Here is a 27,308-nt window from a genome sequence, read left to right as displayed (position 1 = left end):
GTGTAAGCAACCAGTAAGGGCAAGTGGGGCTGGGTCCAGGTTGGAGAGGACAGTGCCTTTGGCAGGATCCTGAGGAGACAGTCTTGTTCTGCTGCCCTGTCCAGTTGTTTGGCCTGAGGCTGAAGAAATGGAAATCTATGTAGGTCAGTACTCAAAAGAGGAGCAGCTTTTTGTCTCTATAGAGGATGGAATAAAAAGAGTACCTTATTCCTAATACTGAAGCCAGGCTGAACGGTGCCTATTCAAAAACACCAAATGTCCTGGGCTACAGTCAGGAAAGTAACCCCCTCCCCTGTGCTGTCCCTACTCCAACATACACATTTTAAACAGTAGGTGGAAGCCAAAGTCAATCAGATCAAATCTGGGCCGGGTGGGGGCGGGGACGGTCATGCAGTACTCCTTGATCTTACAAGCCCAGAGCCTGCTAATTTGTTCATAAGGAGAGAACTGACCCTCAAAAGCCAGGACTGGGACATGGAAGCCAATTTACAACCGTATGGTGTCCTGATGAGCCTGCACTCAGAGTGGAGTGTTAGCTGAAACATGCAAACCTGCAACTGAGGGTTCTAAAATCATAGGCTAGGCCCTTCTCCCAGGTAGGGTCTGGACATGCAAACCAGCGGTGACGTTCCCAACTCTAGATAACTATGTGGTAGGCTGTGGGCTAAGTGCTTTACATAATGTTGCTCGGGACAATAGGACAACCCTATGATTTAGGTGCAGTGGCTATCCCCATTCTACTTGGAGGGATTGAGGCTTAGATGTTATATAACTTGCCTAAAGTTAAAGCCATTAAGTTTCAAGACTCTGATTTGAGCTCCATCTATACCTGCACTGTCCAGTGTGGTAGTCACTAGTGACATGTGACCATTTGAAGTTGAATTAAACTAAGAACTTCAGTTCCTTAGTTGTGCTAGCTTCATTTCAATTGCTCAGCAGCTATCTGTGGCTAGTTTGGTTGGACAGTGCAGATTTATGGATATTGCCACTGCTGCAAAAAGTTCCATTGAATAGCACTTGTTTACACTAAATTGTCTTCCTTTTGTTCTTCAAATAAATCAGCCTCAGGTAGCACAGGAGCTGTTCTTTGTAAGCAGGTTGTATGGATCTGTTCTCAGGTGTGGATTTTTATTCTTTTTTTTTTTTCTTGAAGATATGGAGTATATTTTAAGAAATTAAAAACTAAGAAAAAATGCCACTCAACATTGTTGGTATTATCAATAGGTCAGCAGGGAAAAAAAAATACTGTGATAAACTTGTCTCTCTGAACCAAGAAGAAATTCTAGTCCAAGCTTCAATATGCTTCCTGTGTTTTTCGCTAGGTATTTCTTTTACTGCCGCTCTTCATTCTTTCCCACATTTCATATTGGAGGATTGGTACAGCCTGTAAAACTTCATTGACAGGAACAAATCCAGTATGCACTGATGTCTTCTCAAAGGCACTCTAACCCATCAGATAGCCCGGCAGTTTCATTCACATGAATACTCCAGCCATGAGAAAACTCAGTAGGACACAGACGAATCCAATGAATAGAAGAAAAAAAATCGATTGAGTTTTGGGATATTTGGTGCGTTCGATTGGTCCAGGATTATGAAACCTAAACCTCCCATTGTGAACAGGAAGCTGGATGCAAGTCCTTCCATAATATACTCTCCATTTACTCTGTAGGCCAAGAAAGCTACTGGCCTTTGATGCCCACGTTCATCAGCCAATACTTGGGGGGTCAACAATATCACAGAATTATTCCTCCAGTCATGAGGAAGACACCACCACCAGAGCATACACAGTCATGGCTGCTGGCAGGTGCAGCCAGGGTGACTTAGCTTCAGGTTGGGACACTCAAGCACTAAGAACGGGACACGGTACAAAGTCTCCACGTTGGTGGCAACAAGGGCTGTTCTTGGCCTCAAGCCCCACGTGGATTTTTATTCTTAAAGAACAGTCTTGTTTCCAGGTTTTGGGGAGGCAGATCTTCCTGGAGCCCTCTATCCCTCCAGAGGAGTGACCCAAGTAACTTCCCTTTCTTCATAAAGGCCCCATTGTCCTACCTGACCCTAGTCCCCTCCCTTCAAACTGGGAATCCTCACTCTGTAATAGGAGAACACAGAGAAGAAAGTCAAAAAAGTTCATTTTGTTTTCTTTCACATGAGGCTTTGTTCCTGGCAAAGGGTGTCCGGCCGAACACAAGTTCTGCTAAATGGAAGCATTTCTGAGGGCAGTCCTTTAAATACGACTTTAAAATGAGCCTGGAAGTACAAAGGAACAGGCAAGGACGGGAGAGAAGGCTTTGCGGACAGAGCTGCCATAACCCAGCCTTTACTCCTTAATCTCTAGGGAAATTATTAGGGGTGTAGGTGGGGAAAGGACAAAGACAACTGCAAGATATTTTATTTATAAAAAAGGTAACTAAGCTGCTTTTCAAAGAAAACAAAAAGATGGTAAACCCAGCACCCAGATCTGAAAGATCTATTTAAACCCAGCAAGAGAAACTGACTTCAGTTGTGGCACCCACAGCAACTAATTCCTGGTCCAGAAGAGACCGTGGAGAACTGGTGGGTTTGGGAGAAGCAAGCCCATTCCCCCTATACTGTGTCTACCTGCCTCCAGCCTGAGTCCAGTCCAGTAGTATGGTAAAGGAGAGTATGGCCTGAGGGAGAGGGAAGACAGCAAACCTAGCAGGGAGCTACCAGTCTCCGTTTCCGGATACATGCCCAAATCCACTCTGGGGAGACCTGCTGGGCCGCAGGGTTCTTGTCCCTGCTACCCAGCACGTGCGTGGCTGAGGTCATATCAAATTCCTGTACCAGGTCCCCGTCGAATGCCACAAAGTAGCGTCTGAGACGGCTGAAGTCTGGTGTGGAGGGTGGCAAGTAAAGCCGCACTCCAGTGAAGATGTCCAACAGAACCTGCAAATGCAGAGAGGTCACGGTGGGGTCAGACCTACACTGGGTACAGATGGGTCTTCACCCAGATAAGCCCAGGACAGAATGAGGGAGCCTAGAGTTAGGACACAAGCAGAGGAGTTTACTGGAATACTATGCATCAATAACCCCACCCCTCCAGTCACTCCAAGTTATACAAGACTGACATGCCCCTCCATCCCTGCCTAGGGGAAAAGGAGAGGGGATGGGCCTTGACATCTGGGACCTGGAGATGGGAAGAGCATATGTGTGTAAGAGCCACCCAGTCATGGTGGGCAGGCAGAGCTGGCTCTGACTCAGTGCCCCCAGATTCAGTGATGTCCCCTGAGACCAAGCAGTCTACTCTGTACAACCTGCTAGACTGAAGGGTCAGGAGTCCTGCTTACTACTCTCAATGGGTTCAAGGACTTCAGGCTGGGAAGAGAGAGGGGAAAGGTTTCTACAGGTCTGTTGGGGACCGAGTTCAGGACCTGAGTTGTCAGACTTCTATGCTTACTCCTGGATGGCGGTGGGGAGAGTGGGGGTGCAATGACATGGGTGTAAATTATGTTTACTTCTCTATCTGTCCTTTGAGCCATCAGCTCCCCCAGAGTTGAGCCAGTACTAAACCTAGTTCTTGGCATCAGAAAGTGCTCAAAAGAGGCCAGGTGCGGTGGCTTATGCCTGTAATCCCAGCACTCTGGGAGGCCGAGGCAGGCGGATCACTTGAGGTCAGGACTTCGAGACCAGCCTGACCAACATGGTGAAACCCCGTCTCTACTAAAAATACAAAAATTAGCTGGGCATGGTGGCACATGCCTATACTCCCAGCTACTCGGGAGGCTGAAGCAGAAGAATCGCTTGAACCTGGGAGGTGGAGGTTGCAGTGAGCTGAGATTGCACCACTTCACTCCAGCCTGTCAGACAGAGCCAAACTTGAGGGGGAAAAAAAAAAAAAAAGTGCTCAGGAGATGTTGCCAAACCCAAGACTGACAAGTAAGTGTAAAAGGGAAAAGGTTCCTCAGGTGGGAGGAGAGTCACCAAGCCAGTGCCCTCTCCCCTTCTTATTGCTCGCTGGACCTGCTTCCAGCCTGACCACAAACTCACAATGCTGCATTCCCACACCCAGACTGGGCTTTCCCATTTAATGTAAATTTTGACTTGGGGCCAGCAGCTGAGTGAGTCCCTGCAGTCTCTCCTGGCTAGGCCGGGCTGTTCTATCTCCTGCCTGCTGGCACAGTTCTCCTTCCTCTCTGCTCACTGGCTCGCCGCCTCTGCAAGGCAACAAGAGGACACAGGGTGAGCAGCAGCACTGCTGACCCTGCCCACGACAGGAGCGGCGGCAGGCAGGGAAGAGGTTTAGCCAATGTTCCCCAAACACCTTTGCTCATCCTCTTTCAAACTTCTTGTGCAGAGGGTTAGGAACACAACCTGGGCTAAACTGGCCCACGTGGTGTGTTGCTGTTTTTACCCTCACCTTTGTTTGGCACAGGGTCTCATCAGCAGCCTTCCGCTTCTCCCCTACTTTCACTGGAGAAGACTTCATGGCCAGCTTCTCTCCCACCTTCACAGCAGAAGGCTTTGCAGTCAGCATGTTGCCTGAAGGACAGAGAGGAAGTTGGACGTGGTGGTGCACACCTACAGTCCCAGCTACTCGGGAGGATCAATTGAACCCAGGAGTTCGAGGCTGCAGTGAGCTATGGTCGTGCCACTGCACTCCAGCCTGGATGACAGAGTGAGACCCTGTCTCTAAAAAAACATAAGATACAAAAGAACTAAGAGGGTAGGGATTGCTGATAATGCTCCCTGCAGTCAGGGGCAGTAAGGGGAAGGACCAGGGCCTTTCTCTGCTATGCGCACAGGTGAGAGGGGAGTGAAGAGTTACCAGCTAAGCCCTTTAGCTCAAAGGTAGCTTATTCCCTGGTCAGACTGGCTGTCGCCAGGGTACTGCTCCATTCAGGTTTGCTGAGCAGATACAGGGTGCCCAGCAGAAGGGTCTCTGGCCCATGGCTGGACACACACCAGGAATGCAGTCCATGTCCACTGCAGTGGACATAGATAATCATGAGATCTCAGGGCTGGAATGTGAGACTGCGTCCCTGCCCTCGAATCTCCGCCCCTCACACCACCCTCTTCACCATCCCAGCCCCTCCCTATCCTTACCGCCTTTGCTGTTGGAGTTACTCAGCTTCCCTTCTGCTTTCTTGGTACTGGCAGAGGGCTTGCTGGGGGCCTTGCGGGACACAGCAGACCCTGAGGGACCCTTATTCTCTTCACTGCTACCCCCTGTAGTGGAGCTCCCCTCATCTCCAGCCACTACAGTGAAGTCTGCCTTCTCCTTGGACAACTGGTACAGTTCCTGAGGCGGGGAGGGACAATGTCAGAGGGTTTCATTGCCTTCCCAGACTGGCCTCAGAGGTGATGTGTGTGGTATGTTTTAGGCGCATGTGAGAACAAAGATGTGAGAAAGATAAAGAGCAAGGAAAAGGAGTTGGCTTCCTTGGTACCATTCCAAAGTGTGGCCCTATAGCCTGAGTAATCAGGGTACAAATCATTGTTCTCGGTACAGCAAAGCAGGGACTGAAGGCTGGGGCAACAGGAGCAAACTCTTATTCCCCAGACCAAGGGCTGCTCAGTGGGGCCTCGCAAATGCAAGGTTCTCTGCTCAGAGATGGAGGGAGAAGGAGGTCTAGTGCTGTGCCCCTGGCCCAGCAGCAGTTTGTTTCCCTCTCTAATTGCCCTCCTTGCTCTGCCACAGGAGAATGGGGGAAAAGAGAAGACAGAGGACATGTCAATGGTCCAGATGCCCAAGGCTCCAAGGCCTGGACAGTGGGGTGGAGAATACACATACAACCTAAGAGCTGCTACCTTGAGTTGGGGAAGGTTAGTGGCAGATTTCCAGTCCTTATCATCTCGGATTCGGGTGCAGCGAGGGAATCGGATGGAGATCCCATCAGCTGTGTGAGCCTCCGATTTGGAGAATTCAGCCCCTGTGATCTCCCACACGGCAGCTTTCTGTCAGGAGTAAGTCAGCAGGTCATCACTGGTTAAGAAGATAGTATCAGTGGCCGGGCGTGGTGGCTCATGCCTGTAATCCCAGCACTTTGGGAGGCCGAGGCGGGTGGATCACCTGAGGTCAGAAGTTTGAGACCAGCCTGGCCAACATGGTAAAACCCTATCTCTACTAAAAATGCAAAAATTAGCTGGGCATGGTGGTGCGCCCCTGTAATCCCAGCTACTTGGGAGACTGAGGTGGGAGAACTGCTTGAACCTGGGAGGCGGAGGCTGCAGTGAGCAGAGATCTTGCCACTGCACTCCAGCCTGGACAACAGAGTGAGACCCTGTCTCAAAAAAACAAAACAAAACAAAACAAAACAAAAAGATCTCCCAACCAGCTAGAAGCAATACAGAACAGTTAAAACCACAAAGGTGGCCGCGTGCAGTGGCTCACGCCTGTAATCCCAGCACTTTGGGAGGCTGAGGCGGGCAGGTCACCTGAGGTCAAGAGTTCAAGACCAGCCTGACCAACATGGAGAAACCACGTCTCTACTAAAAATACAAAATTAGTTGGCCGTGGTGGCACATGCCTGTAATCCCAGCTACTTGGGAGGCTGAAGCAGGAGAATCGCTTGAACCCGGGAGATGGAGGTTGTTGTGAGCCAAGATCGTGCTATTGCACTCCAGCCTGGGCAACAAGAGTGAAACTCCGTCTCAAAACAAAACAAAAAACAAAACAAACAAACAAAAAACCAAAGAAGGCTTTGGCTAGCAGCTGGGAAACTTGGGTCCCAGTTCTGCTGCTGCTGCTGCTGAATAACCTTAGGGAAGTCCTGTTTGTTCTCTAGGTCTCTTTCTTGGTCAGTACAAGAAGGGATTGGGCCAGATTACTTCTAGAACACACCCTTCGCGCTGAGTGGATAGGTACTCTCTTCTTCTTCTCTCTCTCTTTTTAAAAAGCAATTGTATTGCAGAAAGAATTCTATTCAAAATTCCTCAGAGTTGTCCGGCTGTCCCTGTGCCTATCACTTGGCTGGAAATCCAGATCCCCACCCCTGGGTGGACTTTCAGCGAGGTGAGATGGATTCTCTATGGCACTAGAGAACCTGCAAGCTAACTCTATGGGCTGGAGGACCCCAAGCCATTGGGTTGATACCTTTGGGTCTGGGACGATGAAGTCAGGATAGTAGATCTTGTTGACTTTCAGCCAGCTAGGTATTTTGCTGGGGTCCTACAGGAGAAAAGATGCTATTTTGGGCTGTTCCCAACCTGGATTAAGGCTTAAATCCCTTCTCCTGGTAATGAGATTATAAGAAGCCACTTAAACAGCTGACTCTTGAGCAATGTGATCCTCCCAGGCCAGAGTGGGTACGACCTAGAGGCATGCAAGCCATTTTCCACAAGGCGACATTCAGAGATTTTAAGGCCTAATCCTGCTCCCCTGAGCAAGCTGCAACCCTTCTTTCTGGGGAGACAGATAAACAATACCCGTAATCCCCAAAGCACAGCCTCTGTCTCAGTGATCATGGCCAGTCCAGAGGCCAGGGTCAACCAAGTCCCTTCCTCACCTTGCTGATCTTCACCATGTCTAGTTCATTCTGCAGGCGGGCAAGCGTGGCGTCATCATGGCCTCCTGCACACTTGGTGACTGTGCACCACTTCTGGCTCCCAGGGTCGTAGCAGCCCATGAGGAAGATTGACATCATGCCACCTGGGAGGGGAGTGTGAGATGAGTGTGGGTTGGAGGAGCCATCTCTGCCAGCCCCAAGAGCCCAGGAGAGGGAGCCCGGGGCCAGGGAGAAGACCTGGGTCCCAGCCGTCAGAGTGCCAGAGTTTACCTCTTGGAGCTACCTCTTACTGGCTGCGTAATTTTAACCTTTGTAAGCCCCGATTTCCTCTTTTGTAAATTAGGGATAATCACACCCAACGTGTTGGGCTGTGGGGCATTGAATTGTGTTGGACACATGACAGATTGCTTAGAAGTATTAGTTCCTCAGACTCCAGCTTCCTCTCCAGTCAGGAAAGAGATTTTCCCTGAGGAGAAAGCTGTCAGGTCCTGACAAAATAATTGGTGGTAAGCGTCCTTCTGCTAGGCTAGCATAGGGTACTCAGTGACTTCTCCCTAACCAAGTAAGCAGGCCAGCTTGGGGCACCAGATCCTAGGACTTCGGAAGTCATGACTGGCCATGCTGGCAGATCAAGCCAGTAACAAGGCCAGCCTGTACCTCAAGCGATGCCTTCTAAAACAGTACCACCCCAGTGGGCAGAAGCCACCCTGACCTTTGCTCCCTTGCCCATAGAAGGCCCCAAGGACCACCAGGTCAGCTGTGTCGGCCATGGCCCCCTCATTCAAATAGTCCTTCTTCACTTTCAGCCAGTGCCGCTTCCCAGGCTCATATGTACCCTGAGGTGAAGCAAAAGAGAGACCACAGAGTAGAAAGGCAACTCCATGAGGATGGGTTCACCCCTTCACTGCTACACACCAGATCTAGCCCAGTGCCCCTCCCTCAGGGGAAGAGCCCTCAGGCTCCAGGCTCTACAGGAGACACACAAACCAGCCCTCCAGATCCAGGACATATCTGCCCACACCCTGGAAAGGCTTCCCCAGCAGCCACCCCAACCACTGCAGGCTGCCACCGCCATCTCCTGGTCAGGGCTGGAAAGGCTCAGGGGAGAGGGCTGTGAGTGAGTCGACAGGAAAAAGCAAGCAGGGCCACCTTACCTTCACATCCTTCAGCACCAGCCCCTCCAATCCCTCCCGGATCACCCGGGTTATCATGTCAGCCAAGTCCGAAGCTTTCTGAGGGACAAGAGAGATGCTGAAGTTGGTGTGAGAGTGGAGAAGGTGGTGAGGGGGTTGTTCCTTTTCACACACTACTTAAGTGCCCAATGGAAACACCCTTACTTGAATATAAGGGACAAAGGGTTAGAAAGCAGGTTGCTTCTCATTCCAACGAGAGGGCTGCTGTGGCTTTGAAACACAGGGGGCTTACCTAGGAAGGATTTCCATGCCCTACCCTTCTGGGTGAAGACTAGCAGACAACATATACAACAGTCAAATGCAAACATTATGAGGAGGCTGCATAAGACATTAAGATTTATTCTTCCAGTTGCAGTTGACCCAAGGAGTTCTCTGCCCTGCTTTCAAACTTCTAGGACACTGCCTAGCGTAGGGTCTTCACTTACTGTGACTCGCTTCATTTCTGAGAACATGATCCGGTTTGGAATTTCAACCATGTTGTCATGAAGAAACTTCCGCCGCTCACACAGAGGCCTGAGGAGAACAGGAGAGCTGAGGTTAGGCCGGGATCCTCCCACCCTTATTAGGAATTCTGAGGAAGGAAGGGCCACAAGGATAAAGCTGCTACTTTAAGAAAGGGTTTGCCATGGATCAAAGACCTCATGTGTAACAGCTCTGCTGTCAAGGGCTGCAAGGGCTCCATCGTGACCGAAGATGGACAATTGTGAGCTGTGGCATAGAGCCAGTTCATAGTTGTAGTTCCTATTTCTACTTCATCAAGCGAGCCAAGGGAGAACTGGCCTCTAGCCCAGATTGTATAAATTCTGGTCCCACTTGAAAAGTGACTCCAACTCTCATTTTTTATCCCCCGCACCCTGCTTTGCCCCAGTCCCAAGGCCAACCCCTGGGTAGGCAGGCTGAGACAAGCCTCGGGACCCAAACCCCAAATCCTACCCCCACCAATTCCTTCCCTCTCTACTTCTTTCTCCTTCCCCGATCAAGGATGTGGCTGCTGCAGGAGGAACGGGGTAGAGATACATTTCTAAGTGAGGAAAGGGCTGATATTGGTTTCTCAGGCACAAGCATATGGATGCAGCTAAGTCAAGACTGCTCATTCTCTCCAAGATGGTCCCACCCATAGCCTCCCCTATAATCAGGAGCTTCCTGTTGTCAGTCTCTTCTGAAATCAAAACGTTTGAGCTGAAAACCATCTGCCTTATGCCCCCAGGGGTGTCATTGGAGAAATAAACTGAAACCCCATATGCTCACAGTCTATTTCTCTGCAATAGTCCATTTTGCTTTAGTAGAGAAACTTCTTTGGGGGTTTGGGTTTCTTCTGTGACTTAAGCTCTCAGAGACGAGATGGAGTCAACACGTGGGCTCTTTCTTACACTGAACGGGGAGCGGACCATGTAGCAATTGTGCTTCCTCTCAGCTCCCTCTTGCCATTGCCTTTGGCAAGCTCCTGAGTGCAAACGTATGTGCCAGCTGGTTCCCCATACCCTCCTTTCCAACCTGAAGCCCCCATCTTCCTCATCGAGGAAATGAAAACAGATTCCTGGCAGTTTCTGGGTTTAAAGATGCTAGCCAACTCACCTGTCCATCAAGCTGACATCATTAAAGTAGATACAATCAAAAACAAACAGGCAGACATTAGCATCCTGGAAGGCTGCTTTCTGTAAGGGAAAATGAGGTAGTAGGTATACAAAGAACAAAAGTCACAGAGCATGACAAAATAAGGAGTACCAGTCCACTTCTGGAGGCCCCCTAAGGCACCGAATGAAAAAGTCCTATTTCTGCTCTGAAGCCCCTGGGCCATAAGGGCACTGAGCAGATAGTGCTAAATGGAAACCAACCCAATTATAACTTGGCTCCCAATACCAGTCCCTTTTGAGGAGAAAAGCAAAAGACAAAAAACCAAACCAGAAACAGGTCAGAAGCGAAGAATAAGGCCCACACTAAGTGATATTTCCTTCCTTTTCAGACTGCAGCGTGCATCCACATGTACATACTCATTCATTCTTGCACATATAGCCCTGAGGCAGTACCTTGTGCACTCCCAGAGTCCCAAAGGGCAGTGGTTTGCCTGTCTTGTTGTCAATCAGAAGCACCTCAGAATCCAAGATCATGCTGTGTCCCCCAGGAAAAGCCTGGGGGATGTAGTCCTTAAAGTGGGCTACCTGAAAGCAGAAGGGGAGCTTTGGTGAGGGATGACATGGCAGCAGGGACCCCAAACCATGCCATATAGGGCAAAGCCTGGGCCCCAGATGGGATACAGAACAACATGTGGAAGGCCCAGCTAATGCGCAAAACATATAGCTAGGCCTTGCGAGCCACCTGGACAAGAGGGAGAGGCCATCTGTTTCAGTACTTCTGTCCAGCCCCAGGAAGAGGTCAGCCCATGCTGAGTCACTTTCTATGGGCTGTAGAGAAGGTACAATTTTTGAGGCAAATGGAAGAAACAGAGAGATTAAACCTGTTGGGGGAGGAGGAGGAGGGTGGGTGGGCAGAGATTAGTGCCTACTGTGGAACATGTGTGACTGTCAGGCTGGGGATTGGATTAGGGGAGAACAGACTGCTTGAAAACAGAAAGGTAGAAATGAACCCCCTCAGGTGCAACAAGGAAACTTGAGCAGTGTCTTCTCTGAGCGGGAGCCCTGAACCCACAGCCATCACTACCCAGGATGCTTAGAGCAGGAACAGGAAAGGCCAGCACATCCATGCCATTCCCCTTCAATCCCTAACCTAGCCCTTTAAGAACCCAAATCACAGGAGAGGCAAAGGATGAGTGAACACTGGGTAAGGGAAAATTAAGGAAAGGACTAAATCTGGAAAAGTGTGCTTAGACTTCTTCCTGGGTCACAGATGGTGTCTATTTAACACCAACCTCACCAGAAGCAGCTCCTCAGTGATTTACAGTGCTTCACAGAACACGTGAACCTGCACTAAAGCTCCACAATGAGGCCACTGCTTAGCCCTCCTCTTGAACATATGAAACAAATGGCCTGCTTTGTTCCCAGTGCTCCAGCAGGAAGGCAAGGCTGAGGTAAGCATAGGGACCACACGTTCCCCTGAACCCCCTGGGGCTCTGAAAAACTGAATCTGGGCTAGGAAAGAAAAGGATAGCAAGGATAGGAATTCCATCTGCTCACAAGCTACCGGAGCCAGATGTTCCAGCTGCTTTTTCCTGAAGACACCCCCAAAGGTTCACAGTAGCCTTGGGAGTGGAGAAGGGCTAAGGAGTAAGGTTCCAAATGCCACCCCGATTAGAGCAGGAATTTGGCTCTCAGATGTCCCCATAAGACTGTGTTTACATCAGAATGTAAACTTCATGATGGCCAGAACTTTTGTCCAGTTTTCCCACTGCTATATCCCCACTAGCTATAACAATGGGGAAGCATCTGATAAATAATTCTTGAACAAATTAATGAATGACAGCCCAATAGCCTGTGGTATATAAGCCTTAGTCTAGCTCACGGGAAGCATCTGGGACATGGAAACACAAAAGATACACAGCAACTCACCAAGTGAGCTCACTGTCCCAACCAACATCACTGTGGGCAAAAGAAGTATCACTGTTCCAGGGAGCTCTATCCTCACTAACCCAAGTCAGGGCTCTTTGGCTCTCCCTGCTGAGCAGCCCTTCGTTACTGGAAGACTCCAAAAATGAATAAATCAATTAATTCATTCAACAAATAAAAAAGAAACCCTTATTGTGTACCACAGCTGGAATGGCTATGGGACTCTGGGCCTGAGCTTGTTAGAGGCACAAAGGGGAAAGACGGTCCTGGCGGAAAGGAAGGGACTCATACCTTGTGAGGCAGGACGGGCTTGAGACTGCGGCTGAAGTAGCTGAAGTGGTCTCCATTCTTATGCACTTGCACTCGCTCTCCATCGTACTTGATCTCAGAGAACATGCCATTGGGACATTTCTTCATTGCGTACTCAATGGACTTGCAGGCCTCCGCCTTGGGGTGTGGAAAGCAAAGCCTGGAGACTTTCAATGAGGGGCTGCTAAGCAGCAACAGCCAAAGACCTTGTAATTGGGTTAGTGAGGGCAGGACCTGGGTCTTGGGGACTGACTGCCCATAATTAATGCTCAGGGAAGGCTGTTGAAGAGGTGATGGGAACGGAAAGGGCTGGACAATGTTGTATTCTGCCTATAAAATAATCACCAGAGCTGACAGAGGAGCTCGCCTTTTGAGGAATATGAATGCTATTCATTGTACAACAAGCAAAAGCCCAGTGAAACAAGATTTAATTTTTTTCTCAATAATTCAGGCTCTTGCAGGGCCTCTGGCTTCTTACTAAACACATCAGTTCTCCCAGTAAAAAAGGTCTATGTGGCCGGGCGTGGTGGCTCACGCCTGTAATCCCAGCACTTTGGAAGGCCGAGGCGGGCGGATCACAAGGTCAGGAGATCGAGACCATGGTGAAACCCCGTCTCTACTAAAAATAGAAAAAAAAATTAGCCGGGCGCAGTGGCGGGCACCTGTAGTCCCAGCTACTCGGGAGGCTGAGGCCGGAGAATGGCGTGAACCCGGGAAGCGGAGCTTGCAGTGAGCCGAGATTGCGCCATTGCACTCCAGCCTGGGCGACAGAGCGAGACTCCGTCTCAAAAAAAAAAAAAAAAAAAAAAAAAAGGTCTATGTGAAGCTAAGGTTAAAGAGTGCCGGTGACAGTGAGGCTGGCAGGGTGAGTGATCGGGGGTCCCTACAACAGGGTTTCCAGATACTGGAGCGCTTACTTATATGCCTACCTGTGCTAGCCTAACTCCAACAACAATAGCTACCATTTTGGGAGTACTTCACACACATAATCTCATTTCATCCCTGCTGTGACATCCTATGTGACAAATATTGTTTTCATCTTTGGATAACAAAACTGAAGGTTAGAGATATTAGGTGCTTGCTTAAGTTACACTAACGAATGGCAAGAATGAGATTTGAATCTAGGCCCACCTATAAAACCTGTGTGGTTAACCACTAAGCTATATAACCCATGCCAGTCTTTAAATGACAAACTAAAGAACAGACGCCAGGAGGCATTTTTATAAAAGTCAGAAAGGCCACTACTGCAGGTGGCCACAGTCCCATCTCTGGGATGGAGATCTCACTGTTTTGATGCTGGCTATCCCACATTCCTAGCAGGGAGAGAACACTTCCTTATCTCAAACATAAAACCCTAAACCAAGGCGTTAGCATGACACACAAGACAGTTTCAAAAAAAGCACTGTACATCACTCAAAAATCCAAAGAATCTCACAGTAGGCATGGCACCATATGTGGTGGGCCCTGTCACACAGGAAAACTGATGCTGGAAAGGAAACCCCATTTCTTATGAAATGAGCAGAGGCCCAAGATGATGTCTGCCAAAATCAGCCTTCATTCCTTATGTGTCCTCCCTCTTCCCAAGTCACCCTGTCACAGGAAGCCTGGCTCTGCCACCAACTCTCAGATCTACTTTGCAGTAGGTCACAGAATCTCAGGGGTTACTTAATACATCCATCTGTCTTCAGGTAAGATAACAGATAAACCATTCTAGGGAGATGCCTCAGGCAGTCTCAGACGTCATCCACACAGGAGACTGAAGGACAAGAGAAACGAAATCACTCATCTAAGATTCTACAGCTTCTTGGTGGCACAGCTGGGCCTACGGCTCAGGTCTTTCCACTAGATCTTCTGTGTTCTCCTTTGCCTTCGCTTCCTACTGAGAAATACCCTCTTGCACCTCCGTTTTCCTTCCCCAAACTCCTCCAGTCAATTTGCAAGCACTCTCAACACTCATACCCTATCGGATCTCAGCCCGAAGGATGTGGAGCTTGGAGAGGCTGGAGAGCAGAAGCAGGGCAGCACTCCTCACCAGCATGGGCTGCACGGGTGTCATCAGCGAGGCCTGGACGCTCAGAGCTCGTCTCTGGCCCGGCTCCTTCTCCACCTCCTGCGCATTGTGAAGGACCCGTTCCACCACATCCTGCAGGTTGCGCGAGGCTTTGAAGGCTTCATAGGCATTGGGGTCAAGGGCGTCTAACCTGCCGAGGGGTACAGGAACAAGGAAACAAAACCACTGCCTTTGTTTGACTCCATGGCTTTGGACAGCAATCTGTCCTCACAGGAGAAATCCTCATCTGTAGGGAAGGGGTTGTGTTCTACTGTCTAAAGATTTTTACAAGAGGAGAGAAAACTCTTGGAAAATTCAGCTCTTTTGAGATACTGTGCCTGTGTGCATGATGCCTTAGCGAGGGGCTGGAGTAGGCAAGAGACTCATGAATGGATTCCACACTTCAACTGTAACAACTCTGTGAGAAAGGTACTGTTATCTCCATTTTATATAGGAGAAAACGGAGGCAGAGACAGGTCAAGTGACAGATCAGGGTCCCACAGAAAGAAAGAAAGTTGAATGGGGATTCAGATCCTGATTGGGACTCAGAAGTCCTGATACCAGTTGGGAACAAATGAAGCTAAAAAATGACAGCTCGGGCTGTCAGAGGAGCTGCTACTTACACATGTTTTGCACCTGAGTTCATCTTCAGATCATGTTTGATCAACCTGATGATGCATTTAAGATCATTGGCTGTACACCTAGAGGAATGAGGCACATTTAACTTGGTCTTGAAGAGCTCTGGAACCCCAAGGGAACCTTCCCTTCCCAAGAGAGTTCATCTCTTTATGCCCAATCCCCATTGGGCATGGTTTGACAGAGGCAGCTCCCCCACCTGGAGGCAATGTCCTGCAGGGCCTGTTGCTGCTCATCCTCCTTGGTGAGCCTGGACAGCCGCAGAAGGAACTCATCCACCTCCTGGATGGTAAGGAGGCTCTTGGCAGCTGGGGGGAAAGACTTGCTCTGCTCAAAGAAGACTCTGATTGTCTCTGACACGTCACCCTGTCTCCAAAAACCAAAATGCCACTGCTGCAACCCTAGGGTGGCCACGTGTATCCCCCAAGACCCAGGACTGAACATGAATCAAGAAATTTCAATCATAGCTCCTATCCCAACTCAACATATCTAGCCCACTTCTTAGAGACACTAGCCCATCCACAATTCGTAGAAGGGGATGGAAACTTGCCATGGTACCGGGGATAAGAGTCACGAACAAACCAAAGCTTGGTAAACCCAAGTTACAGGAGAAAACAAGCGAGAAAAAAGAGTACAGAATAAGAGCCCCAGGAGAGACAGAGGGGGCAAGTCTGAAATTCTGACTTTCGAGAACCAGGCCTCTGTGGTTCAGCAGTGGTATGGTTTCCGCCCTCAGAAACTTACGAAATTAACAGCTATAGCCTCACATTCAGCTCCCGCAGTAACAAAGGCTTGCTCAAATGGGTTTCAGTTTCCTAAAACAGTATGTGTCCCAACCAGAAAAAAAAAAAAAGAGGCTGCAGGTGCCTGGCTTGGCAAAACCCTACCTGGAATGTAGCCTACCCTCCCTCCCCTTCCTCTGACCTGCTCTAGGTCCCGTGCCATATCATCTGGGTTGCAGTTAAAAATGCGACTGAAAAGCTTCACAATCTGTTTATCATTCAAGTTGTAAACAGTCTTAACGACTCCTGGCAGCAGCAGCTTCACCGTTAGGTACACATCACCGTGGAAACCATCTGGAGATAGAAGAAAGGAACCCTTCTTGAGAAATAGAGCTTAAACACATAAATATATAAACTCAAAGAAGACTGGGCAAGGTGGCTCACACCTGTCATCTCAGCACTTTGGGAGGCTGAGGCAGGAGGACTGTTTGAGCCCAAGAGGTGGAGGTTGCAGTGAACTGAGATTGCACCAGTGCACTCCAGCCTGGGCAACACAGCCACATTTTTTTGTCTCAATAAATAAACAAACAAACTCAAAGAAGCAGAGCCCAAAACATATCTATATATCACTGCCCACACTCCTATAGTGCCCTGTGCATATTGCTACAGTAGGAGACAGCATGGAGTTCAGAGGCTGGTGGACTGTGTGACTGCCTCGCCTTTAGCCTACAGATGAACTCTCGTTGGACAGAGTGGTTACTTTCACTTCAGGTGCCCAGTGACAAGGACATTACAGATGCTCATTGACAATTTGTTAGATAAATTAAAGAAAGAGTTGGAAGATTCTATTCCAAGCTGTGTATATGGTTCACAAAAACCTAATTAAATATGTAGGACAGTAAATTTTCTAACTAGTCAAATAGGATGGGTTCTTCTGGCCTCCTAGGAGCAGAATAATGGGAGAGGAAGAAAGATGCCAAAGTGCTCTGAAAAAAACTGGTTACATAATTTGAGGAGTACAGTGCAAAATGCAAATGCGAGGCCCTTTGTTAAAAATTTTTTTTTTTTTTTTTTTTTTTTTTTTTTTTTTGAGACGGAGTCTCACGCTGTTGCCCAGGCTGGAGTGCAGTGGCACAATCTCGGCTCACTGCAAGCTCCGCCTCCCGGGTTCCCGCCATTCTCCTGCCTCAGCCTCCTGAGTAGCTGGGACTACAGGCGCCCGCCACCGCGCCCGGCTAATTTTTTGTATTTTTAGTAGAGACGGGGTTTCACTGTGGTCTCGATCTCCTGACCTTGTGATCCGCCCGCCTCGGCCTCCCAAAGTGCTGGGATTACAGGCTTGAGCCACCGCGCCCGGCCCCTTTGTTCAAAATTATTAAGAATTTCAAGACAGACTACAGTAAAGCATTAAACCAAACATGGGACCCTGGGCAACTACACAGCTCATATGCCCTGGAAGGCAGTCATGGCCTTGAGCTCTCTGGAGGAAAGGCCTATTCAGGATGCTCATGCCACACCTCCTGCTGAGCCTTTCCGCAGGAAGTCCTGGATGATCTGGGTCTTCGTGTTGTAGCTAGGATTATCGGCCACCATGGCGCATAACTTTCGAAACTCCCGTAGCAGACAGTCCTTATGCTTGGGGTCACATTTGCTTGAAGACAGACTTCTCTTAGGGGTGGGGCTTGAGGGGGCTTCCCCAGAGTTGTTGGGCTTGGCTGTTGGAGAAACAACAGAGATGAATTCATTCTGCCTTTCTGAGAAGAAAGAAAGGGAAGGAAGGAAGTTAACAGATATTCTGCTGGTACTTTAGCTTTATTTACTCTCCCCAAATAGACCTTTGGGGTAGATGTCATTACACCCATCTTACAGATAAAGAAATGGAGGCCAAGTAATTTTCTCAAATCTTACAGCTATTAATTAATGGTAAAGGAGCAATGGCCTCCTTAGACCAAGCAAAACACCAGACTGATGTGCATCTCTTTATGTGAGCACTTCACAAAAGAATAAAGACCGAAGTCATGCCAAGAATGATCAGGACTGGCTGGGCACCGTGGCTCACACCTGTAACCCTAACACTATGGGAGGCCAACGTGGGAGGACTGCTTGACCCCAGGAGTTTGAGACCAGCCTGGGCAACATAGGAAGATTCTGTCTCTAAAAAATAAATAAATAAATAAATAAAGCGGTCAGAAGATTCTCAGAGCAATTGTAAAGCTGACCCCAGAAAAGTTGGCATGAAAAAGGAGTAAGAAATCAAGGCACATGTTAGTCAATGTGAAATTACTGCTATCACAGGTTGTCAGAGCTGGAAGAAGCCTTAAAGATTATCTAGTTCAATGGTCTCTTACTGATAAGGCGATTGAGGTCTGACAAGAGCAAATGACTTCCTGGCCCACTTCCTTGTTGAAAGAGCCAGGACAAAGACACTACTAAGAAAGTCAGATCCCACTAGTACACTCAACATCCCCACCCCTTGCCACTTCAACCCTTCTTTTCTTATTGTCAAAATAAAACCCTGCTCCCCAAGGAGCAGTTATAAAAAAAAATACATTTTTACAAAAGGTGGTCAAGGGGCAGGGCTTTCCTCCAGACGCTTAAAAATAACTATGCGCCACTCATCGATCACTTCGTGACCATTTACAAAGCAAATTTTATTCCCAAGCTTGTGGCAGAGCCATTACTAAGCTAACTGCTGTTGTACGCTGCTTCTTGTCTGGGCTTTGTAAATTATAAATCCATCCTCATCTCTGATACGGAATCTAAATACGATTTTAAGTGACAAAATCTCCAAAGTGTCAATGTTCAACCAGGTTGCAAGAACTAAAACACTGTTTCTCTCAACTCCTCTCAAATTCCATCCCCAACACCGGAGCCCTTCCAGAAACATGCCATCCTTCTCATCACCTGGACTCTTCTCTATCTTTGGCCTACCAGCAAACAACAAACAAACCAACCTCAGAATTTTAAAATAATAAAAATCCTATAGAGCCAGGCACCGTTTTTGCAACGTTATCTCTTATAGTCCTCATGAGAACACTATGGGGTAGATGAGGCACGGAGATATGATGAAGCTTAAACAAATAAATACACAACCTCAAGGAAGCAGAGGGGAAAGTAATTTATATATTGCTGCCTATGCTCCCATAGCACCCTGTACATAACACTATGGTAGGAGAGGCCACTGCTGCTTCACAGACAGAGGCTGAAGAGAAGTAAGGACATGCTCAGGGATCTGAGCTGTCAAGGATCAGAACCCAAGTCTTCTGACCTCAGGTCTAGGCTTCTTTCAATCACATAAAATGTCTTTCAATCTCCAAATGACTTCTAAAATAAGGCCAGGTGGTTTGGCTTTATTTATTTTCTTCAACTGAGTCAATCACAAGAATGTCTCCAAACAATAAACGCAGCAACACAGTGTAGTATAAAAGAGCACAGATACTGGAGTCAGACTTCAGTGCAAATACTAACTCCATGATAACCCTGAACTTCAACTTTCTCAGTCATAAAAAAGGCCTAATAAAAAGTACTTCCTAAATAAAAGTACTGTCTAGGGTTAACTGAAGAACAAATGAAACTACACATGTAAAAGCCCCTAGTCCAACGCTGTTTACGTAAGGCCAATAAATGATCCTGACCTTCTCAACTCCCATCTACACCACATGCCCCAGCAAAGTCTTCCTGAATCCCTGTCTATGAAACAGCAATTCCATATTTTATATAAAAGAAACTATATATGTGTGTATACACGTGTGTGCATGTGTGTATTATAGTGAAGAGAAAAGGAAACAACACTTTATTGTTCATCTGTCCTACAAAGAATATACAAATAATAGCCACAGTCCTCCCCTTTAGGAGATGGGATTTGAACCCAGAGCTCACTGATTCCAAAGTCTGCAAGCTTCATCCCTAGGCTGTACTGCCTCCCAACAAATAGCAATATCCTTCAGATCTTTTTTTCCTTCCTTTGTGTTCCATAAAGTTCCAGTGTTTTGAACAAACAGTTGTAAGAATCAAGAAGGGAGATCCATGCATGACATCTCCCTTCTTCCATATTTTCATCTCTAGGCATATTCAGGGGTACAATTTCTCAAAATTCCTTCATTATCAAAACACAAGGAAGTAAAAGACAGGTTCTAATAATCTGTCTGACCCAGGTAACTATTTCAAGGGGAAAAAGTCTTGACAAAACAAATCTTTCTGCTGCAATAGAGGTTAAAGTACAGAAAGAAACGCTATACAAGTGGAATGCTGGCCAGGCACAGTAGCTCACGCCTGCAATCCCAGCACTTTGGGAAGCTAGGGCAGGTGGATCACCTGAGGTCAGGAGTTCGAGACCAAGCTGGCCAACGTGGTGAAACCCCATCTCTACTGAAAATACAAAAATTAGCCAGGCGTGGTGGCAGATGCCTGTAATCTCAGCTACTTGGGAGGCTGAGGTGGGAGAATCGCTTGAACCCAGGAGGTGGAGGTTGCAGTGAGCTGAGAATGCACCACTGCACTCCAGCTTGGATGACAGAGCAAGACTTCATCTCAAAAAAAAAACCCAAAAACCAACCAACAAACAAACATAAAAATCAAGTAGAAGGCTTAGCATTAGCCATTACCTGTTTCTGCTCAGACAGAAGCAAATTATTTATGAGATGAGATAGCACAGAATTTTCACTCTTAGCCAGAATCCTAAGTAGAATACAAAATAAAAGCAGCACTATAACAGCTAAAGTAGCCCTAACCTATCTTACCTGAAAAGCCAGAAAATTTCCGGGGATTGTTATTGGTGACAAATGAGGCGCTTTTCACTGGAGAAGTCACCTGGCCAGTGGTTGTCAACTTAGCCTGGACAACAGCTTTCTTCTTTGGTGTACTTGCTGCCTTAGAAGACAGATCTGTAGGATCACAAAAGAAGATAAAATATCCTTCGGTGAAAGATCTCTGAAAAAACATCCAAAGAATCTATCAACGGCTTCTAGAGCCTTGCCTGTTAAGTCACTACCCTAGCACTAGCCCAAGGCTGGCTGGTGGCTGGTAGTTTTTGAGTGGGGGTAATAGGTAATAGGGTATTACGGGGAGAGGAGGGAAGGATATTCTGGAGACAAAAGATCCAGTTACGATTTACCTCTATTAGTAACTTAAATTTTCATCAACATTCTCCACTTCTTATCCCATACATAAGTCTCCAGAAATAACAATTTGGGGAAATCAGAAATCATAGTTTGATGGATGAAACTTAGGGAACGCCAACCCCACAGAATTAGCTTCAATTTAGAGATGAACAAAAAGTAAATGAGGATCACGGAGCATGTCAATCTAGCATAGGAAGGAAAATTTCCAGCTGCTTAATTATCTGAGTCATGAGCTCTACCTGTATTTCTCTTCCTCCAAATGAAAGATGGGTCAAGAAGTAACAAAGGCAGAGGCCAATAGCTAAGGCAGTGCAAGGTGGGATGGGGACCCTGAGAATAAAGTATATGGGAAGTAAAGTTTTCCTTCCTGGAAGTCTTTTTTCCTTTCAAAGAACAAGGACAGATACCCATTTTTAGCGCCATTGTTAACTGTCTTCCTACAGTGACCAGAACAAAATTGAAGATATGAACATTATTTTACAGACGCTGAAGGTCAAAGAGGACTAATTGGATTTGGAGGTATTGGCATAAATTCTAAAATATACATATGTAAATATGCGTGTACATGCAAACATGTTATATAGCCATATATAGGTATGAATTTTACATGCATATATTTTCTAGCTCTGTCTGCTGAAAGGGCTTAGAAACAGACACGCCATGGCTGGGTGCTCACGCCTGTAATCCCAGCACTTTGGGAGGCCAAGGTGGGTGGATCATTTGAGGTCAGGAGTTCAAGATCAGCCAGACCAACATGGTAAAACCCTGTCTCTACTAAAAACACAAAAATTAGCCGGGTGTGGTGTTATGTGCCTGTAGTCCCAGCTACTTGGGAGGCTGAGACAGGAGAATCACTTGAACCTGGAAGGCAGAGGTTGCAGTAAGATAGTGCCACTGCACTCCAGTCTGGGCCACAGAGTGAGACTCTGTCTCAAAAAAAAAAAAAAAAAAGAAAGAAACAGATAGCCCATGACAATGTGGACACATAGCATCCAGGTTTTATTCTTTAATACCATTTCCCACTAACAGAAATCTGTACTCCCCAGAGAAATTGCGAATTTCAGGGCTGGGGAAGGATGCATATAGGATAAGACTAAAAGCATCCTGCTATACCCAAAGTAAAGAAGTATATTTAAAAAAGTAATGAGGGTATACAGGACACAGAGGACAGTGTAAAGGGGTTCCTAATTGGCCAAATAGGAGACAATTAAGTATCAAATTAGTTAAGTACAGTAATGAATTATATGCTGCAGGAAAAAAGGTAAAAGGATAGTAATCAGTACTCTATTCTTCCAAAATATCAATGTCTAAAAGAGAGACTATGGAAATTTTTCAGATTAAAGGATGCCAAAGAAATACAACTAAATGCAATTATCCGATATGATCCTAAACTGGGATTCTATACTGCAGGAAAAAAAGCTATTGAAGGTATGACTCAATCCATTGACAAAACAGTATACAGATGGTAGATTAAAGTATTGTATCAAGGACAAATTTTCTGAAGATGATAGCTGTATTATAGTCACATAATGGTCATATATCCTATTCTCAAGGTATATACACTAAAGAATTTTAAAGGGCCATGATGTATGCAACTTATTCTTAAATGGTTTAAAGTGAGTGCACGCAGGTGTGTGTGTGTGTGTAAAGAGAGAGAGCACATGAACAAATATGATAAAGCAAATAGAGTAAAATGTTAATTGGTAAATATGGGTAAAAGGAATATGAACGCTCTTTGTACTCTTTTTAATCTTGCAACACTTCAGTGAGTTTAAAATTATTTCCAAATAAAACGTTAAAGGCCGGGCATGGTGGCTTGCGCCTGTAATCCCAACTGCTTGGGAAGCTGAGTCAGGATGACCTGAGTCTGGTAGTGCAAGACTGCAGTGAGCTATGACTGTGACATTACATACTGGCCTGGGCAACAGAGTGAGACCCCATTTCTTAAAAAACAAAGTTAAAAAAAAGAGAAAGCAAGCAATTGAACTCCTTATCCCTCTTTCTGTCAGCACCAGTAAGATGGGAAAGCAGTGTTCTCTACCTTACCTGCAATGTGCTGGGTTATCTGTTCCTTCTCATTATCTTCCAGCTCTTCCCAGCCTTCCAGCTCTGTGAGGTCCTCGATTTTTTTTGTGGTGGCCCGGGCCCGCTCTAGTTTCTCAAACATGCATTTAATGTGGTACCACTCTTTCATATCACCCCCAGACTCTGAGAAGGGATTGGGCACCACTTTGCCAATTCGGCATATGCCCTTCACAATCTTTTCCTTGCATTTTTTGCAGCCAGCTGTGCCACGCTTGGCATAGTCCACACAGAACCGTTGCTCAGCCATCTCACAGGGGCCACTACAGAGTCCCACATGCAACCCTGGCAAGAAAACAAGGCAGGTGGCACGTGATCTTAGATGGCTTCCCTGGAATGACAGAACAGGCTTTCTTCTCAGGAAGACAGGGTGTCCATGAAGCAGATCTGTTTCTGACCACTGGCTGAATTGTCTTACATCAGGCCTGTGATGTTCTCGGAATAGGTACAGTTCTTTTCGGCTGAGTGCACGGAGGGTTTGTGGAAAGGGGATCTTGAAAGCCAAAGACATATAGCTGCATGAAAGGGTAGGAGGCCAAAAAAAAAAAAAAAGATATAAACAAGGAGATAGGCTTCCAATTTTCCAAAGGCCAGCCTCTTATATAATCCATGACGACTAATCAAACACTTTCCAAAGTATTACATTTATTGTCTACTCTACAGCATGAAAGAGTTCTGATACAGGAAAAGCCAGCTCACAAAAGGGTGTTCAATTATCTAATGCACACATGTACATCTAGTAAATCACAATGAAGAAAATCCAAATAACATAAAAGCTCTTTTTAGGTCATCAGCAACATATGATACTCATAATAGATGATGACCTTTAAGTATTACAAGATCCTGAAGTTTCTTTTTTTTTTTTGAGGTGGAGTTTCACTCTTGTTGCCCAGGCTGGAGTACAATGGGTCAATCTCAGCTTACCGCAACCTCCTCCTCCGGGGTTCAAATGATACTCCTGCCCCAGCCTCCCAGATAGTTGGGATTACAGGCATGCATCACCATGCCCAGCTAATTTTTTTTGTATTTTTAGTAGAGACGGGGTTTCTCCATGTTGGTCAGGCTGGTCTACAACTCCCGATCTCAGGTGATCCGCCTGCCTTGGCCTCCCAAAGTGCTGGGATTACAGGCATGAGCCACTGCGCCCGGTCCTGAAGTTTCTTTTTAATCACCAGTAAAAATTACATTATGTTCATAAAGTTTTTATTGTGAAGTTTAACACATACACCATCCTCAGAAATCAAGCCACTATACAGATTTGGAATTGAGTTAGAATCCCTACATTGAGAGACAACTAAGCAGAGCCTGGAATCAGACTGCCTGAGTTCAAATCCTAACTCGGCCACGTACCAGCTGTATAACTTTGATGGGTTACTTACCTCTGTTTCTGAGCTTCCTCATCTGTAAAATGTGACTAATTATGGGACCTAACTCAAATAGCTATTCTAAGAGTAAAACCCTTAAAACAGTTGGGCACACAGCAAGAGCTCTCACTGATTAACGTCAGCTCCTATCATGATCGGTGAAGTCGTTATGTTTCAAGAAGAGGCTCCCGATGTGCAATTAACCTGTTTATAATTCAGCAACTTGAATCAGAGAGTGCTGAAGTAACTGGGCAGCAAGACTCACAGGAACTCATAAATCAATCCAAATGGAAAAAGATTATATCAGCATCTTCTTATATTCATGTTTTCTAAAGCATTTTATAGTCCTAGTTTTAAGTATACTGGAATTATGTTGTCTGAAGAAGCTGTGAAGCAAAATTGCTATCATGTTAAAAAGCAGGCTTTGCTTACTGTAGTGCAACATGGTGTGAAGGAAAGCTGGTGGACCTGGAATAAGGGATGGGAGTGCAAGTCTGACGGTACAGTTTACCGACTGTTACCTCGGAGAAAACTTAATTTATCTGCATCTGTTTTCTTATTTCTAAAATAGGGTAAAAATACCTACATCACAGGGTAGTTGGGAAAATTACAAGGAATCCATGAATGCGCTGGTTGTGGGGGAGGGAGGCGGTTCTGAACTCTCTAAAAATGTATACAAAATGTACATTCGAAAATGCACGGATTTTTGGAGGTCTATCACTTTCGTGACATTCACAAAGGGCTATATAACGCTCAAAGTTTAAGAACCACAGAGGTGAGGTGGGTGGAAGTACGGCAGACCCATAAAAGGAGGTCAGAACAAGTGAGTTTCAACACTTTCCCTGGAAGATCAATTTGCAGAGCAACCTCTAGGGCCCCAATTATGAAAGGAGTGGACTTGAGGGAGGCTCGGGAGGCGCTGGGCCACGAGGAGGCACAATGCAGCTTTGAGGAAACCCGTCTGTCCCTCGTTCCGCACCCTCACAACGGCCGCAGCCCAGGGGCCAGAGAGGGAAATCGCTGAGGCCTGGCCGCCGCCGCTTTTCTCGAAGGGCTTCCCGCGCCGCTCTCGGAGAATGGCGGGGACAGTGGGGCGGGCGGAGTAGGCCGCGACCCCCGGCGAGGTAGAAAAGATCGCTCCTCCACCGGGTCCGGGACGCAGGCGGGAAGTGATCAAGGCTCCCAGAGCCCCACCCGAGCGCGCCCGCTTCAGCGCAGGAGGACGCACGACGGGCCGGGATACGAGAAGGCCCCGTGGGTTCCCCAGGGCGCACGGCCCGGCGCCGGCTTCCCCGCCTCACGCGGCACCGTGGGGGTCCCGGGGAGCCGCGAGCCTCCCCCTGGGCTCCCGGGAGGGCCGCCACGTCACGGAGGGTGTGCCCCGGGGCTCTGCAGGCGGGCGGGGGAGGAGCCGGGGGGTTGGCTCCTCGGCCGCGCCGAGCTCCCCGCCCCGGCCCGCTGCCTTCCCCATGCCGGGCCCCGCCGCGCCGCTCCTCACCTGCCTCTCCAGCTCCGGCGCTCACCGCAGGCCTCGGGACTAGCTCACTACAGGCCGCCGGCAGCCCACGACGGTTGGAGCTCCTGTCTCTTTAAATCCGGGTCCTTGAGCTGGAGGCAGCACGCAGGCGCAAGAACCGAGGCCGCGGCCGCTCTACCTGTCCCCGCCCCCGTCTGCCACGTGGGTCATAGTCACAGTCTGCCTGCCCTGTGATGTTTGGAAGTAGTTTTCAACCTGCAATCGCCGCCCGGGAAGCGGAGGTGAGGGGACGTGGTGGCTCCTCGGAACGCAGCCTGGCCTGAACTTCCGAGGATCCCCTTGATTTTCTCATACTGTTAGAGAGGATCTAGTTTTTAAAGATACCGTAATGAGGTCGGGGAAGGCAGAGATTGCGTCAATCTGTTTTTTAAATATAATCCCTCTCTTTGTGTCCTGCAGACTGCCTAGTAAATAGTAGTCAGTAACTTTCATGGAATTGAGACGAGGCACTAAATAGCAGGTAGATATAAAATGTAAAGGAGTGATGGAGGAGAAACTCCTTGATTGTATATCGTTCAAAGTGTATTATCTTAAATCTGAAGCCAGCTCCATGAGAGTTGGGGATGGCGATTTTTACAAGTGTAGCAGCCTGAGGGTAAATGACCTCTTCAGAGTCTAGGAACAGCAAACAATTGGGCCTTGTTAGGTAAGCAAGGAACAGATTCCCGAGAGAATTCTGTGCTGTGTGATGAAGAGTTTCGTCTTTACTCTGTAGAGGGTGGAGAGCCATGAAGAGTCTTAGGGAATACTGTTGAAGCTGGGTGGGGAGAGACTGAGGCAAGGGAACAAATCAGAAGGTTCTCATAGTGACCCATGTGGGAGATGAAATTCAGCTAGTTGGGGTGGAGAGTAAAGTGTGGTTTTGAAGATCATTTAGAATTTAAATGATCTAAATAAAGTGCTCATTTATGGATAAAATAATAATAATTTGAGTGAGCAGAAAGATAAGGGTACCATCAACTGAAATAGAAAATAGAGAGGCAGAGGAGGTGTTAGGGGCAGAAGGATGAGTTTTGTATTGGATACATTAAGTTTGGTTGAGTAAGTTTAACTGCGATTCTAATGTTCGGAGGGGAGTAAAACCTGTTTTTAATGCGCAGCAGAATGAACCAGGGCTTTGGAATTGGAAGGTCACTGGAGACTCACGTCCTAGCTATGATAATTGAGTGATCTTGAGCACATCTCTACATTTGCTACATTTTTTTTAAGTTTCCTCAATGGTATCTGTCTTTTTCCAGTGCTGTAATCACAGCCACAGGTGACTATTGAGCACTTGAATGTTGCATGGAATTGAGATGTGCTATAAGTGAAGAAAATACAAACCAAAAA

General features: G+C 47.3%; 2 protein-coding genes and 1 pseudogene across 7 annotated transcripts in view; 1 reads left to right on the top strand and 2 right to left on the bottom strand.

Moving 5' to 3' along the window:
• Window positions 1–1,083: 1,083 nt before the first annotated feature.
• Window positions 1,084–2,307, bottom strand: LOC126938285 (oligosaccharyltransferase complex subunit OSTC-like; annotated as a pseudogene). The gene is made up of 2 exons (XR_007720055.1): window positions 2,258–2,307; window positions 1,084–1,906 (listed from the first exon to the last, which is right to left on the bottom strand). The product of XR_007720055.1 is annotated as an oligosaccharyltransferase complex subunit OSTC-like (transcript).
• Window positions 2,113–26,064, bottom strand: LIG3 (DNA ligase 3). Of its 5 annotated transcripts, none has more exons than XM_050765635.1 (20): window positions 25,941–26,064; window positions 23,043–23,593; window positions 20,616–20,759; window positions 17,394–17,591; window positions 16,079–16,230; window positions 15,354–15,520; window positions 15,142–15,219; window positions 14,501–14,669; window positions 12,451–12,606; window positions 10,687–10,818; window positions 10,235–10,314; window positions 9,085–9,172; window positions 8,621–8,698; window positions 8,179–8,302; window positions 7,467–7,609; window positions 7,055–7,129; window positions 5,770–5,916; window positions 5,065–5,260; window positions 4,379–4,500; window positions 2,113–2,907 (listed from the first exon to the last, which is right to left on the bottom strand). In XM_050765635.1, exons 2-20 carry the CDS (start codon window positions 23,587–23,589, stop codon window positions 2,674–2,676), a joined length of 3,030 nt encoding a protein of 1,009 aa, XP_050621592.1. In that variant the 5' UTR covers window positions 23,590–23,593; window positions 25,941–26,064; the 3' UTR covers window positions 2,113–2,673. The 5 variants fall into 5 exon arrangements, with proteins under 5 accessions (XP_050621592.1, XP_050621594.1, XP_050621593.1 ...); XM_050765637.1 differs by lacking the exon at window positions 25,941–26,064 and adding an exon at window positions 25,422–25,740; XM_050765636.1 differs by lacking the exon at window positions 25,941–26,064 and adding an exon at window positions 25,029–25,415.
• CCT6B (chaperonin containing TCP1 subunit 6B) overlaps window positions 26,044–27,308 on the top strand; it is a 52,840-nt gene continuing 51,575 nt past the window's right edge. Inside the window, exon 1 of the mRNA XM_050765642.1 lies at window positions 26,044–26,200. Coding sequence (XP_050621599.1) covers window positions 26,153–26,200 — 48 coding nt within the window. The 5' untranslated portion in view covers window positions 26,044–26,152. The remainder of the gene's footprint in view (window positions 26,201–27,308) is intronic.

Source organism: Macaca thibetana, chromosome 16 (genome assembly GCF_024542745.1).
Source record: "Macaca thibetana thibetana isolate TM-01 chromosome 16, ASM2454274v1, whole genome shotgun sequence".
In the NCBI taxonomy this organism is placed as follows: Eukaryota; Metazoa; Chordata; class Mammalia; order Primates; family Cercopithecidae; genus Macaca; species Macaca thibetana.
Note: the sequence above shows the minus strand (reverse complement) of the source record. Positions and strands in the feature narration are given on the sequence as shown.

Excerpts from the sequence above, each read along its gene's own strand:
- LIG3 (XM_050765635.1), bottom strand. The coding sequence starts at position 23,589 with ATGTCTTTGGCTTTCAAGATCCCCTTTCCACAAACCCTCCGTGCACTC. Across the intron at positions 14,670-15,141 it reads AACTCAGGTGCAAAACATGT|GTTAGACGCCCTTGACCCCA; the intron begins GTAAGTAGCAGC and ends ACCCCTCGGCAG. Across the intron at positions 10,315-10,686 it reads GGACTCTGGGAGTGCACAAG|AAAGCAGCCTTCCAGGATGC; the intron begins GTACTGCCTCAG and ends TTTCCCTTACAG.